Source organism: Elephantulus edwardii, unplaced genomic scaffold, assembly GCF_000299155.1.
Source record: "Elephantulus edwardii isolate Elephantulus edwardi_28Jun2011 unplaced genomic scaffold, EleEdw1.0 scaffold00247, whole genome shotgun sequence".
NCBI lineage: Eukaryota > Metazoa > Chordata > Mammalia > Macroscelidea > Macroscelididae > Elephantulus > Elephantulus edwardii.
This window is the reverse complement of record NW_006399997.1, coordinates 2,247,747-2,262,411: the sequence shown is the minus strand read 5'-3', so window position 1 is coordinate 2,262,411 and position 14,665 is coordinate 2,247,747. Positions and strand designations below refer to the sequence as shown.

General features: G+C 36.6%; 1 protein-coding gene across 3 annotated transcripts in view; it reads right to left on the bottom strand.

Annotated features, from left to right (window-relative positions):
• Nucleotides 1–14,665, bottom strand: part of LOC102843624 (DNA polymerase epsilon subunit 2-like) — a 53,537-nt gene that overhangs the window by 1,179 nt on the left and 37,693 nt on the right. For 2 of the 3 annotated variants that reach the window (XM_006899212.1, XM_006899210.1), the window contains 8 exons: nt 10,458–10,630; nt 9,200–9,289; nt 8,939–8,993; nt 8,400–8,459; nt 8,238–8,315; nt 7,132–7,240; nt 6,232–6,408; nt 4,762–4,829 (listed from right to left, as the gene is read on the bottom strand). In XM_006899212.1, coding sequence (XP_006899274.1) covers nt 4,762–4,829; nt 6,232–6,408; nt 7,132–7,240; nt 8,238–8,315; nt 8,400–8,459; nt 8,939–8,993; nt 9,200–9,289; nt 10,458–10,630 — 810 coding nt within the window. The remainder of the gene's footprint in view (nt 1–4,761; nt 4,830–6,231; nt 6,409–7,131; nt 7,241–8,237; nt 8,316–8,399; nt 8,460–8,938; nt 8,994–9,199; nt 9,290–10,457; nt 10,631–14,665) is intronic. The other variant, XM_006899211.1, reaches the window with a different exon arrangement.

Here is a 14,665-nt window from a genome sequence, read left to right as displayed (position 1 = left end):
CTCCTCTCTTAAAAGTAAAAGAAACACTCCCTCCCTGGTACACAGTCCCCCCCTGCACCCCTCCCACCGCCCCAAGTACATTTCACTATGTAACCTTAATTGTGGACTCTTGTTCTTTGCACTTTTTAAAGAAAAAAAAATATGAAAGAAGGCCATTTTATTAGAAAAGATAAATCTTACTATGGAGAGGGCTAGTCCACCAAACAGAAAGAGATGGGGAAAACCACACTTGAGCACTTAAAGAGATCACTGAAAGCAGATTTGTCCATTACAAAGGGTTTTTTAATTTGACTACTGCCAAGGACTGCAGGCTGCAATATGGATTGATGCACAACATCAAGAAAACAAAAGTTATCACCACTGGGCCAACTGGCAGCATCATGATAGACATTGAAGAGACTGATGGATATTAACAGCTTCAGCTTATTTGGCTCTACAAGCAACACTCTTGGTACCAGCAGTCAGGAAATCAAAAGATTAATTACATTGGGAAAATCTGCTGTCAGGGACCTCTCCAGAGTACTGAAGAGCAGTCATGTCAGTCTAGAGCCTAAGGTGTGCCTGATTTTAGCCATGGTATTTGCAGTTACTAGCTATGTGTCAGAGTGCTGAACAATCAATAAGGATGACAGAATTGAGGCCTTTGAGTTGTGGTTCTAGAGAAGAGTATTAAATATACTATGGGCTGCTAAGAGAACAGGTCCATCATGAAGCAGATGAACCCATGGAAGCAAGGATTTTGAAGCTTTGTCTGACATACTTTAGGCATGTTGCAAGGAGGGACCAGTCCTTGGAGAAGAACACAAGAGAGGAAGACCCTGGATGAGGTGGATTGACTCAGTGACTGGAGTTATGGGGATAGGTTTGTCAGGGACGATGAAATTGGCTCAAGAGAGAGCAAGATTCAGAGCTGTTGTACTTAAGGTTGGTATGAATCAGAGTTGACAGCACATAACAACCACTGATTGCAGAAACTGAAGAAGACCTGAAGCTACTGTCATTAATGTCCATTTTTATTGCTAACTTTGCTCTTAAGCATTTGCAGGAAACTATAAAAGGTGGTATTAAGACTTAAAACCAATCTACAGCAACCCTTTGATCTCAGCCACTGTCTTAACAACAGAGACATAAAGGTGTTAGAGAGACACTGTCAAAAAGCAAGCTCCTAACTTTGGATATACAAAGCTTTCAGGAAGACACCACCTCAGGTCACCCTACAAAGGCCCAAAGGTGAGTGTTTCTAATGCAGAAACGTAGGCGCTGTGAGTGCCCAGTGATGGCAAGCCAGACATACCAGCAAAGGCCCCCATAAAGCCATACCTCCAATATAACTGAGTTTAAGCAGTGGGCATGTGATTGCCCTGGGTCCAAAGAGAACTCAGTGGAAGTCACTAAGCCCTTCTGATGATAGAGACAGTAGGCAAAAAGACCTTTCTAAGCCCTCTATGGGCTCACACTTGCAACACCAATATCACACGCCAGGAGCTTCACTCGGGTGACTCTAGATGTGGCAGGTGAAGATGTTTAATTTTAACTAATATAAGAACAAATCCATGAGCTCTGGTGGCTTAGTGGTAATTAACTGGGCTCCCAGCGCAGAAGTATGCCGTTTAAATCTACCAGCTGCTTTGCGGGAAAAAGATGGGCAACCTCCCCTGCGATTTACTCCCTCTGAAAACCTGCTGGAGATCAGCTGTGAGTCAGTTCTGATGTGATGGCATACAACACCAACCATCAATTAAACTTGATCTCACGTACTTTGGTTATGATCATAACAAATTTTGGATACCCTGAAAAGAATGAGAATCCCAAAACACATAATTGTGTTGATGCAAAATTTATAAACAGACCAAGAAGCAGATGTAATAGAATAAGAGAACAGTGTATGGTTTAATATCAGGAAAGATATGCATAAAGGTTGTATTCCTTTCCCATACCAATTCAACCTGTAGGCTAAGCTCATAATTTGAGAAGCTGGACTATACAAAGAAATATGTAGCATCAGGTTTGGAAGAAACCATTTACAATCTGAGTAATGCAGATGATGTAGCCTTCATTGCAGAAACTGAAGAAGATTAAAGACTCAAATTTCTTGTAGAGATAATGTTGTGTTGTTGTTATGTGCCATCGAGTCGTTTGCGACTCATAGCGACCGTATGCACAACAGCCCTAAACCCTGCTCTATCCTGTGCCAATCGCACTGCCTCCGACACACCCATCCCGATTACCCCAGTCACCGAATCAATCCATCTCATAGAGGGTCTTCCCCTCCTGCGCCCCCTCCACCTTCCCAAACATGATGTCCCTCTCCAAAGACCCGTCCCTCCTGGCAACATGCCCAAAGTATGTCAGACGAAGCCCCAGAATCCTTGCCTCCAAGGAGTTCCTTGGTTTAATCCTCTCTAGGATGAATCTGTTTGTTTTCTTGGCAGTCCATGGTACATTCAATACTCTTCTCCAGTACCACAGCTCAAAGACATCAGTTCTCCTTCTGTCCTCCCTAGTCATTGTCCAACTCTCTGATGCATAACAAGTGATTGCAAAGACCCTGGCCTGTATCAGGTGCACCTTAGTCTCCAGAGAGACAATGTAAACTAAGAAATTCAGGAAAGTGGAAAATAGAAGTAAGGAAGATGAAGCTGTGGCTAAGAAGAGCACTGCTCATTAAAACTAGTAAATCATCTGTACTATAGAGGTGGGCTACTAATTTGGCTGTGTTTCCAAGCAGTCAAATAAAAGACTTTAGCACACCTTTTTAAAAAATGTTGGAATAACCCATATCTCCGCTTGCTAAAAGTTAATGTAAAAGCAGACAAATGAATTTGCTCCAGGCATACATACCGCCCTTGAAAATTACTTAATCCCAGTGCCCCCAAATCAAATGCTTTCCAGTTGTAAACGAATGGAGAGCCAAGAAGGGAACACTTAAAAAGTATTTAAAATAATTTGGTTATAGCATTCAGTGCAGGGTAAGCAATGTCAAACACATTAGGTTTATGGAATTAGAGTGCAGAATATCTGTGATATTTATGAGAAGTGACAGTCTGTCTTACACAAACTTAAGCAGTGCCTCCTGTGCTGTAAGAATTAAAATATATGCCCAATGAATGAATTCAGGAAAAATTACAGTTTCTTACAGCATGAATTCAAAGGTTTCAAGCCATGCACACCCATGTTTATTGCAGCTTTGTTCACAATAGCAAGGAGTTGGAAACAACCTAAGTGCCCATCAGCAAACGAATGGATAGAGAAGCTGTAGTATATTCACACAATGGAATACTATGCTGCATTGAAAAACAAGGAACTCATGCAATATTATTCAAAATGGGTGACCCTGGAGGACATTATGCTGAGTGAAGTATCTCAGTCACAAAAGGACAAATACTGCATGGTGCCACTGTTGTAAAACAGGACTGACCTTGGGGTTGGGGAGAGACTGAGAAAGATGGGTTCAATAATGTATACTTCTTTGAAACAGATGAGGGAGAAAACTCTTTAAAAGGGATCTGTGATTAGGTATTTTTGTCATGACAAGAGTCTAGAGCGAAGGCTGCATGGTGGAGTGGGCCTGGTGGAGGGTTTGTAAAACAATGAAAGAATTTTACTTTTCCAAGAGAGTAGTGTAGTAGGGAGGAGAATTGGGAGGGGAGAAAAGTGCAAAAATGAATGAATTGGGGAGCGGGGGGAAGGTTTCAAGCCAAGCCCATTATTTCACAAGTAGATGGCTAGTCTGCAAGCTCTGTTGAAACTTGTCCACCATGGGTGACTCTGCTGGTATTTGAAATACCAATACCATAGCTGCCAGCATAACACCATCACCCAAGCCCTCACAGTAAGTGGCAAACTGACATATGAACCAACAAATGCCTTGGAAGAAGTGAAAACAGTGTTCCTTGGAAGCAAGACTGGTGAGAGTTTATCTCATATACTTTGGGCATATTATCAGGAAGGGGTAAGCTCTAGAGAAAAATACCCTGCTTAGAAAAGCCAGGGGTCAGATAAAGACTCAACGACATGCCATGCACAGTGATGGCAACAGAGGACACATTGTGTAGACGATGCAGGAATGGGAAGGGTTTTATTCTTTTGTATACAAAGTTGGCTATGAATTGGAGCTGACTCAGTGGCATCTAACAAACACAGCATGAAGGAACCTCAAATCTCCATGAGTACTGCACAGCAAGAATACACATCACTGTTAATCCTGGTTTCAGGATTGGGAAGGGGAGCTTTAAATCCTTAAAATGCACACTCCTGGAATTTAATATGTTTATTAACAAAGACTCCAGACGATTCTGACACACATGATATAAAGACCACTCTTTGAATATCACTCCCCACCCAGGGGAATGTTCTTTCCCAAGACCTCTCCTCATTATCACCACAGTTACACCAGAATGGCAGATGATTCAGTTTTGGAGGAGCAGTCACAGGGCAGCACTGAACTTTATCCAGAAGAACATCACCAAGAGTCACTCTGTAAGAGAACCAGCCCCCCTCCACGACAGATTTGAGATTTCTCCCAGAAAAGTTCTGGGAGAAATGGTAGAAAATGGCTTTGGATCTTTTTGATCACAGAATGACATAGAGTACTTGCAATTTTATGGCACGCAGTATGACTACAGTAAGTTCAGTCTACAACATGTTCAGTGGATCAACAAAGGCATTTTTAAAGCTCAGTAACACCTGCTAAACATCCAATTCTTCGTAATTTAACACTAAAAGAAAGCCCCCTCTTACTGTTTCTGTAGGTACACTTACCTATCTTCTACTGTCTTATTGGATGGATAATAAACTTTGAATGAAAATCCACTTCTTGGAAAAGAGCCCTTTGGAAGATAAAAATAGTTGTAAGTGAATATTGAACATCCATAAAGTAACTTCCATTTTCATATCAAATCCCTTGGTTACTAGAAGACTACAAGTTAATAAAAGTCTTAACTTAAAATAAGGTTACAAAGTACAATTAAAAAAGTAACAAGACAGATTTTTTTCCAAGATCTTTACAGAAGGTTATTGTAAATATTGTTATTTCTCCTCTTAACTCTGAAGTCTCTTGACTGGTTAAACATTTGTGTCAAAAGATTTGACTGAAAGTGCTTGGGTTTTTTTGGGTACAAAACCAAACAACATTATATGGTCCTAAATGTGTATATGAAACACTAAACATAATGTTCAGAAAGTTTCCAGTTCCTCCCCCAACTCAAAATCTGAGTGGTCTAAAGTACTGAGCAGTTGTATGACAGTTGTGCAACAATGATTCTTCAATTGTAAAAGCCAGACTTCCTGCTTCAGAATTGATGTGCACTCACAGGGACCTTATAAGACAGGGTAGAATTGCCCCATGGTGCCTCACGCTGTAAATCTTTATGCCAATACAAGCCCTATCTTTCTGCTCTGCAGTGGCTGGTAGATTCAAACTGATAACCTTATGTTTAGCGACTCAGTGCTTTAACCATTACATCATCAGGGCTCACCTTTGAGGAAGGCAGTAACCAATAATAAATGATGATGCTTCTCAAAATTACTCAAATGAAACAAGTATTAAAGTCCAAAATTTACAGTCATCAAGGAAGCATGCAAATCCTTAGCAATGGTATTTTGTTTGCCAGCAGTGTTTATGTAGCATATAGTTCCCAAATTCAAAACATCAATGCTTCTGAAGAAATGTCAAGGTTTTCATGAAAATGCAGTAATAAAATGTGTCCTAGTAAAAGTTATCTCATTCATTAGGCTCAAACTCAGGGAATTTTCCAAAGTAAAAAATCATTTTCAAAGGACAAGTACCACAAATAAATTTAAAGAGAATTAAACACAAGTTATGAAAGTAATTTCTACAGAGGAATCTGAAGAGAAGTTACTCTCTAAAGGAAAATACTCTTTTGGATATGTAAATTATAGCTTTAGCTTTAAAAAAAAATCATGTTACTTTATAGTCTTAGAGTATATTGAAAGTTTATGTATAAGATTTTTTTTCTGTGTATGTTGTTGATTCCAATTGAGTTGAGCAACAAAAAGACCTGAAGCCTTTTTTATAACTATCATCATTTCTCAAAGTTCATAGTTTCCAGAGGCATGTTGTTCAGTAAGTGAATACCACTCCTGTATACCAAATATTGTTTAATAGCATATTTTTACTCCAACAGTAAACTGAGTAAATATATTTTCTACATTTCAAGAAATACATTCTAGTTTTTGCCAAGGTCTATATAATATTAAGTATATTCTCACAGGGTTTATGCAGAGGCATTCAGTATTGGTGATAGTGAAAGGATCATATTTATCTGCAATGACAAGCACATCGGGCACTGGATATACTCTCAAAGTGTAGTCATATGCCCAGTACACCGGGCAAACATAAAGGGGTAGAGGAGTCAGATGTCCTTGGGATAAGATAGTCTTTATAAACTGCAAAAGAAAGATAAAATAAATGTCAATTCATTTGTAAATGTTACAATATCTAAAAAATAATTTGAAATTGAATATTTAAAAGGCTAACAGGTTATAGAAATTTTTGATCAGCAGTTTTTGAAGTTTTTAATCAGATCTTTGTGGATCACTGATGTTTAATATAAAATGAATGTACCATTTTGTATTTTAGGAGGAAAATTTGTGCATTTTCATTTAATAGTGAATCAACTATATATATCTTGTATTTTGTTCATCTAAAATAATACATAACAAATGAAACTAAAAACATATATTCAGCCTGCAAAACCTGTTAATATTATAAATAAGAAAATCTACTTCTCTTCTCAAAAGGTAAGACATGTATCCAAGAATTAACACCTATGTATGAGAGAACCCTGAAGCTACAAGATAAGCCTGATGTGTGGTCACAGCATGTGAAAAATGCAATATATATATGATAAATAACATGTATTTTTTAAGTGCAATGCAAGGTTTTTATTTTTTTTTTTAGATTTACAAATTTTAAAGGCAAAACCAAAATTTCTGGATTCTGTCATTAGTATTTCAGCAGGAAAGTTTAAAACGACTAGCTTACTTCATAAAATAAAACTGTGTTTAAATTATTTTTAAATACCCATAAACATTGAACAAAAAAAGCAAATTATTAAATGGCTTAACAAAATTCACATAACATTAGATAGTTTAATAGAGAAGACTTACATGATTAGGAATATCCAAATTACTGGTTGGAAAGCGAACACAATTTCTGCACATTTTATTCACTAAGTCTTCACGGAAGACAATAATTTCTTGTGTGCAGTATTGAATTCTGAAATGAAAACAGTAGTTGAATTCATTGGGGGGAGTTAATTTTAACCTACTTTCATTTTAAATTACAGCAGAAATTCCACCAGAATTAATCCACTCATTCATTATACATCTATTGAGTATTTAAATATGTGCTTAGCACTGTTCAAGGAATGAATAAAATTAAAATATCCTACCCTTCATGCAAGTCTGTGTTTTCATGGGGGGTGGGGGAAAAGATAGAAGAAACAAACAGGGCCAGTGAGGCTGGAGGATCAAAGTGAGGATACGTAGGGCACATTAAGAAGTAGGATTTGAGCACACATTTGAAGGAGGGAATCAAGCAGATCTTCAGGAAAATACATTGCTAAGAGAACAGCTACAACAAAGACACGCCTGGCACGTCTGAGGAATAGAAAGGTAGCTGGCATAGATGATAAAAGGGAAAGTAAGAGGAGAGGAAATGAGAGCAGTAGATCATGTTCTGAGTAATATTGCAAGGGCTGGAGATTTTACTAACATGAGGGATCGATCAGGTGGCATCATATGTATAATAGGCCTTAAAACATGATATGTTTTTAAAGGATCATTCTGATACTATGTTAAGACTAGATTATATAGAGGGGCTGGGATTAGGAGGCTATTACATTAATCCATCCCAGAGAAGATCAGAAAGGGTAGTAACAGTGGAGGTGTAAAAACAAGTTCAAATTATGAATCCATTTCTGGGTCAACAGGACTTGCTGAACACCTGAATGTGATGAGGTTCAGCTAGGAGTTGGTTCCAACTCAAAGGCAACGGGAAGACTAAGTATTTTAAAATCTCTGGCCATTGTTCAAGCTTCTAAATTTAAAAAATAATGGATTATTTAAATGTAACTTAAATTTTCAAAGCAAAACTAAACTTTTAAAAAACCTGTATTTCAGAACAATCAAAATTAAGCTATAGCTCTTAAAAACCAAGGTAGTTTTTATATGACATAAAAAAAAAACCTGGAACATAAAATGCTGACATTTACCTGCAAGGGTTAGTAGTGAAAACAGAAAATGGCACTCTTTGTCTGAATTCATTTATGATGCTTTCTGCAAGTGGTGGCCTAAAAAAAACCAATTTATGTGATGAAGTATGTATTTTAAGATTCTTCAAAATTTTGTTTTTGTAAAAAATTGAGTAAACTTACCGCGGTAAAATGGAACCAAATCCAGGATCCTCTGGGCCAGGTACAAACACAAAACGACTACTGTAGCATAATTCAACATAATTCATTAATTTTTTTTTGTTAGCTTTTTGCAGTCCTATCCAATAGTGTAATTAAAGAATACTGAGTCAGTGACTGAGATAATGGGGGTAGGTGTGTTGGAGAGTGAGACTGGCATAGGATAGAGCACGGTTTAGGGCTGTTGTACATAGGGTTGCTATGAGTCTCAGGCGCCTCGATGGCACCCAACAACAACATTTAAGTTTACAGAGACATAGTTCTAGTATTATAGGAGTAGTACAACTCTTAGATTCCTTAGAGTCATGTCAACAAGAAAGTAAAAAATTGGTTGAAATAATCTCTTACTTATAATACTTTGTTCACTATAAATCTCTTAATATATATTATGATGTGAGAATAATTAATCTCTTAGCTATTAATTTTTTCAACTTCTGTTAGTTTCTTATAGGATTTTTTTTAACCAAACCCATTTAAATAAAAGAGAGCAATAAAGATCTTACCTTTGGTGAATATTTGGGTATTCACATATTATGTCTGCTAAAGTTTTTAGGGAATCTGAAATTTTAAAGGGATATTTAATACATATATTAACACATTTAAAAGAGATATTTAACACATATTTTAAGGGATATTTATGCACATGCATAAATTAAAAAAATCTCTTTGATTAGATACAACTCTACATCTTTAGAATTAAATCTAAATAATTTCCTATCAGTTTATATAAAAACCACTTCTTATTAAATAGACCCTCACAATACCTTTCAAAGACTGAATTTGATTTTTTCCATATGATGCAGATGAAAAATTACCACACATTATAAAGCAGGTTGGAGGTGCTGGTGAATAACCTGAAGAAGGAAATATTTAATAAGTGTCTTTTAGTCTAGAAATCAGATTTAAAGTCCATTAGACATGAATTCTTAGTAATAAAAATGAAGTAATATTTTAATAATTTAAAGACAGCTTCCTAACATTCTAATAACAGCATTCATTTACTGAGTACTTATTACGCCTGAGGCCTGGAATTCGTTTCATAAGTCCTCAAAACATTCTCATAAATTGATACTTAGAGAAGGCACTAAATTGCCCAAGATACTAGTCTGGAACTTAACTGGTATTCTGTCAGATTCCAAGCTTCTGTCTACAGATTTTATTTACAGTCACTAGGAACACCCATGAGACAGAGCTGAACTCCAATGAGTTTCATAAGTTATCTTTACAGGAGAGGACTGCCAGGTATTTATCCACAGTCACCAGGTGGGTTCAAGCCACCTAGTTTTTGGTAAGCAGCTGGGCTCTTAACTGTATTATATCTTGGACTGATCTCTTTTTCATAAAAACACACATGTATTTCAAATGTAAAAAAGTCTTTAAGATGAAATCATATTGCTATGAAGATGGTGCCAAAAGTGAAGAAGGAAGCCCCTGCCCCTCCCAAAATGTAAGCCAAAAGCAAAAGCTTTAAAGGCCAAGAAGACAGTCCTGAAGGGCCACACACACACAAAAAAAAGAGATCTGCACCCACCTTCCTGCAGCCTAAAATGCTGAGACTCCGAAGGCAGCCCAAATACACCAAGAAGAGCGCCCCCAGGAGAAAAAAAGCTTGACCACTATGCCTTCATCAGGTTTCCCCTGACCACTGAGCCAGCCATGAAGACGACAGAAGATAACACACTTGTGTTTATTGTGGATGTCAAGGCCGACAAGTGCCAAATCAAACAAGCTGTAAAGAAGCTGTAGGACACTGATGGGGCCAAGATCAACACCTTGACTAGGTCTGAGTATGATGCTTTGGATGTTGCCAACAAAATTAGGATCACCTAAACTGTATCCAGCGGGCTAAAGCTAAATACAAATTTTTCACACACAGAAAAAAAGAGATGAAATCATATTCAGATATCTTTTTGCTGAGTCACTATATTTTATAAACTAGAATAAAATACATTTTTAAAAGAATTTTTATTTTGAGATGTAAGAACTCATAGTAAGAGTTCAAATAGAGAACAGAACACCTACCAGAAAACATTGTATGAAGTTTTTCCAATACTTCTACTTGGTCCAACCAAACATCTGATATAAATACAAACATGGCATCTTTGTTCTCATCTTCTAATTGTTTTAATTTTGCAGATATCTTCACAGAAGTATTAGAAGGTCCTCCAAAAAAATTATTATTTCCATAGTAGGCCCTAGGTAATTATAAAATAGCAAGTATTATGTTCTAATTATTCTAAAATATCTCTTGAAGATATTTTTCTAATCATGTAATCATTTTACAAACTTAATGTACCGGGGGTTCTTTTTCCACCAATATAAATTGTTACTATTGTAAAAATAGTTCTAGCACTTTAAAAAAACAAATGTTATTTAAATATTCTAAATTGAGGTAGGAAGCAGTAAATAAGTAATAGGCTATACTTTGTAAGTTTTTAAAAGTGACTAAGTCAAAGATTATCATTTCCTCTGTGGTTGAAAGTAGGAGAAATCGGACACTTAATTTTAATGGTATCTAACAGAAGACTTAACAACATGCTACCCATTTGAACAAATAATTCAATTTCTACAAATCTGTTTCAAATAAAAAATTACATACACACAGCCCTGAAGAACAACAATTTTGAAGAATATTACATAACTTGGGAGAGACCAGAGAACATTACGCTGAGTGAACTAACTCAGTCTAATAAGGACAAATAATGCATAAGACCATTATTGTAAAAATATAAAGATAACCAGTAAAATGTGTATGAGGGTCCAAGGGTGGAAGAGGTTAGAGCAGAAGGGTGGGAATGGGTACGGGAAAAATCACAGGGTCGCATAACTTAGTGGGTGGAAGGAGGGGAATAAAGAAAATGGAAAAGATCTGGCAGGGACCTAAAATATGGGGTAATGCCAGGCATAGTCCAATGGTGATTAATTTTATGAAACAATACCAATGAAGGAAAGTGGGGGGGGGGAATCTGCCAAAAAAAAAAGTCATTATCAAATCAAGTGTCTTTTCGGTATATACAGGGATTATATTTACTATTTAGATATATTAAAATTGTGAATTATTAAGAAGGCATGGGAGAATACAAGGCTTTGCATAATGAGTGTGCTCCCATTTTTGTTGGCACAATAAAAAAAATCTTCTAAAAACAAAAAAAGTACATAAATACACAAAGCAGAAGTTTAGAAGTTTGGAAGGAAACTAGAAGCTTACTGAGAATGACTTACAGGTAAACAGGCTAATCCACATGACTCGATTTCAACGCTTTGCCCGCTCCAAACTCTCTAAAGGGCTACAGGCTCCCAAGTTAAATGTAACTAAGGTTCTCCTGAAGATCCTAAAAGATGCTGGACATTCCCATAATATATTGAAGAGCATTCTGCATTTCTCCTTGTTGAACTTTCACAGTTCTGTGATGGAGGCTTGTCTTTATATATGTCCTTCATTCCTTGAAACAGATTTCTAGTATCATTGCTAATTTAAGTAGATCTTGCCAGAAAGGAGAGACAACAGAAAGAATTTTGCTTGTGCTTTGTTGATTACGCAAAGGCATTAACTGTATGGAGCATAAAAAACTGTGGCTAACATTAAGAATAATGGGAATCCCAGAACAAGTAATTGTGTTCATGCAAAACTTCCACATAGACCAAGAATCAGTAATCTGAACAGAACAAGGGAATACCACATGGGTTAAAATCACATGTGTATCAGGATTGTATCCTTTCTCCATACCTTTCAACCTGTATTCTGAGCAAATAATTTGAAAAGCAAATAATATGAAGAAGAATGGGAGAAAACAACTTGTATTATGCAGATGACATAACTTTGCTTAAGTACTTAAGACTTAAGCACTTACTATGGAAGATCAAAGTCTACATATAGCCTTCAACATAAGTTGTATCTCAACATCAAGAAAACAAAAATTTTCACCACTGGACCAACAAGCAACATCATCATAAATGGAGAAAAGACTAAAGTGGCAACAATTTCATTTTATTTGGATCCACAATAATCAAGCTATCAGCAGTTAAGAAATCCAAAGATGTGTTGCACTGGGAAATCACTGTCAAGGTCCTCTCCAAAGTGTTAAAGAGCAATGGTGTCAGTTTAAAGACTTAAAGAGCACCAATTCAAGCCATGGTACGTTTAAGGGCTTCAGAAACGATGATAGTTATAGAACAAGTTTCAGATCTTTTGTTCATAGGATCCTTATAAGTCATGCTCAACTCAACAGCAATCAACAAAAACAACATGCATTTGAAAGTTTAACAATGATTAAGGATTAGAGATGAACTTGTGCCTTTGAGTAGTATTGCTGGTGAAAAGTGTTGACTATCCCATGGACTACCAAAAGAACAAACAAATCTCTCTTGAAGGAAGTGAAATCAGAGTGCTCCACAGAGGCAAGGATGATGAAACTTCGTCTTACTCACTTTGGGCATATGTTCAGAGAAACCAGTTTTTGGAGAGAGATATCATCCTGGCATCGGCTACAGAGGGTAAGATCTTCAACAAGATGGACTGAAACACTGATTAATACTGTGGGCTTGACTATGAGAGATCGTGAGGATGATACTGGAAAGGGCAAGGTTCCGATCTGTTGTTTACAGAGTTGCTGTAAGTCATAATCAACTTGATAGCACCTAACAACAACAATAACACTAACGTTGTAATCAGTTCATTTTGGGGGTGATTATGTAGTCTGTCTCTCCCACATTATACCTAGTATGTTGTTGTTGTTGTGTGTCCTCAAGTCAGAAGCAACCCAGTTAACCCTTCAGTGAGTTTTCAGAAGCAGTAAATTGCATAGGAGAAGACTGTCTATATTATGTTTTTCTCTAGATTTAGTATACTATAGGTGTTTTTTCTTCCTTGTGTGTATGTGTATGTATACATATACATATGACTATATAGTGTCTTTATTAATGAATTCTCAAAAACACTCATTATCACTGAATCAAAACCAACTTACAGCTGACCCTCCAGTAAGTCTCCCCAGGCTTTCGCCTTCCTAGCCATTGGTGGATTTGAAATGCCAGAGAAGGGCAGTCTTTCAGTTAACAGTTGCATTTCCCTACAGACTAGGCCACCAGAGTTATATTCATTTTCTGACAGTAAAAATGAACACATTCTATACATTTCTTTGTAACCAGTTTTTAAATTTAACAAACAGCTAGTATCTTCCATTACCATGAATAATTTGTGATATTTATTCTGCAAATAATGTTTTTAATACCTCCTTGGAGGCAAAAATGGCGAAGCTTCGTCTTTCACACTTTGGACATGGAGCTAGGAGAGCCTATTCCTCAGAAAGGGACATCATGCTTGAAAAGATAGAGGGTCAGCAAAGGAGAGGAAGACCCCCAATGAGATGGCAACTTCAGCAATGGTCTCTAGTGTGTCAGAGATGTCTTGTAGCAGTGAAAGACTAAGCAAGATGCCAATGATGCTCCAGCAAGTCTGTATCCTAAAAAAACTATAAACTATACATATAAAGGAGACAATAGAGAGAAGGACATTCAGTTGGCATATATCATTTGGGAAGGGACAGTGTTGAAGATCTATTTGTATCCTTAAGTCTGTATCTCAGAAAAAGTACTCTAAAATATTTCTTTAATCCATTGGCTATCATCTCTTCTGAAGAAGTAGTTTATAATCCTAGCAGGAATAAGATGATTATTTTATTATAATGCACTCTGTTGACACCTTCAGATAAATAGGATACTCTGTGACACCTTGGAATAAACAGGCACACATAAACAGTCAAATTTTCACAAAATAACACAATTTAAATGGCAAAATGCTATAATGGAACAAACAGCAGTAATGGCTGTCATCTCATTTATACTTTTCATTTCAAAGTAGCAATTTCATATCTTTTCGTTAAAACCCTCAAAAACAGTAGAGATTTTGTTTTAAGCACATTCCAAAGAAAAACTACTATACTGTGAAAAATCACAAGTCAGTAATAAAAATCACTGAGAAAGATCCCAAAACTAAGGCTCATGGCAGGACTAAAACTTCTGGCAGAGGTCTTTCCATGTCCTAAATACCATTATTCTGTGTATTTACAAACTCTGTCTTATAATGCTGCTTGACATCTTTGTAAAAATTTCATTGTACCATTAAATTAAATAGTGTTTCTATAGGAAAAAATGTGGTGTTGACAAACCGTGTTTTGCTTATCTCAGCTTTGTCATTATAAATGGCTGATGTTAAAAAAGAGATTATTTAC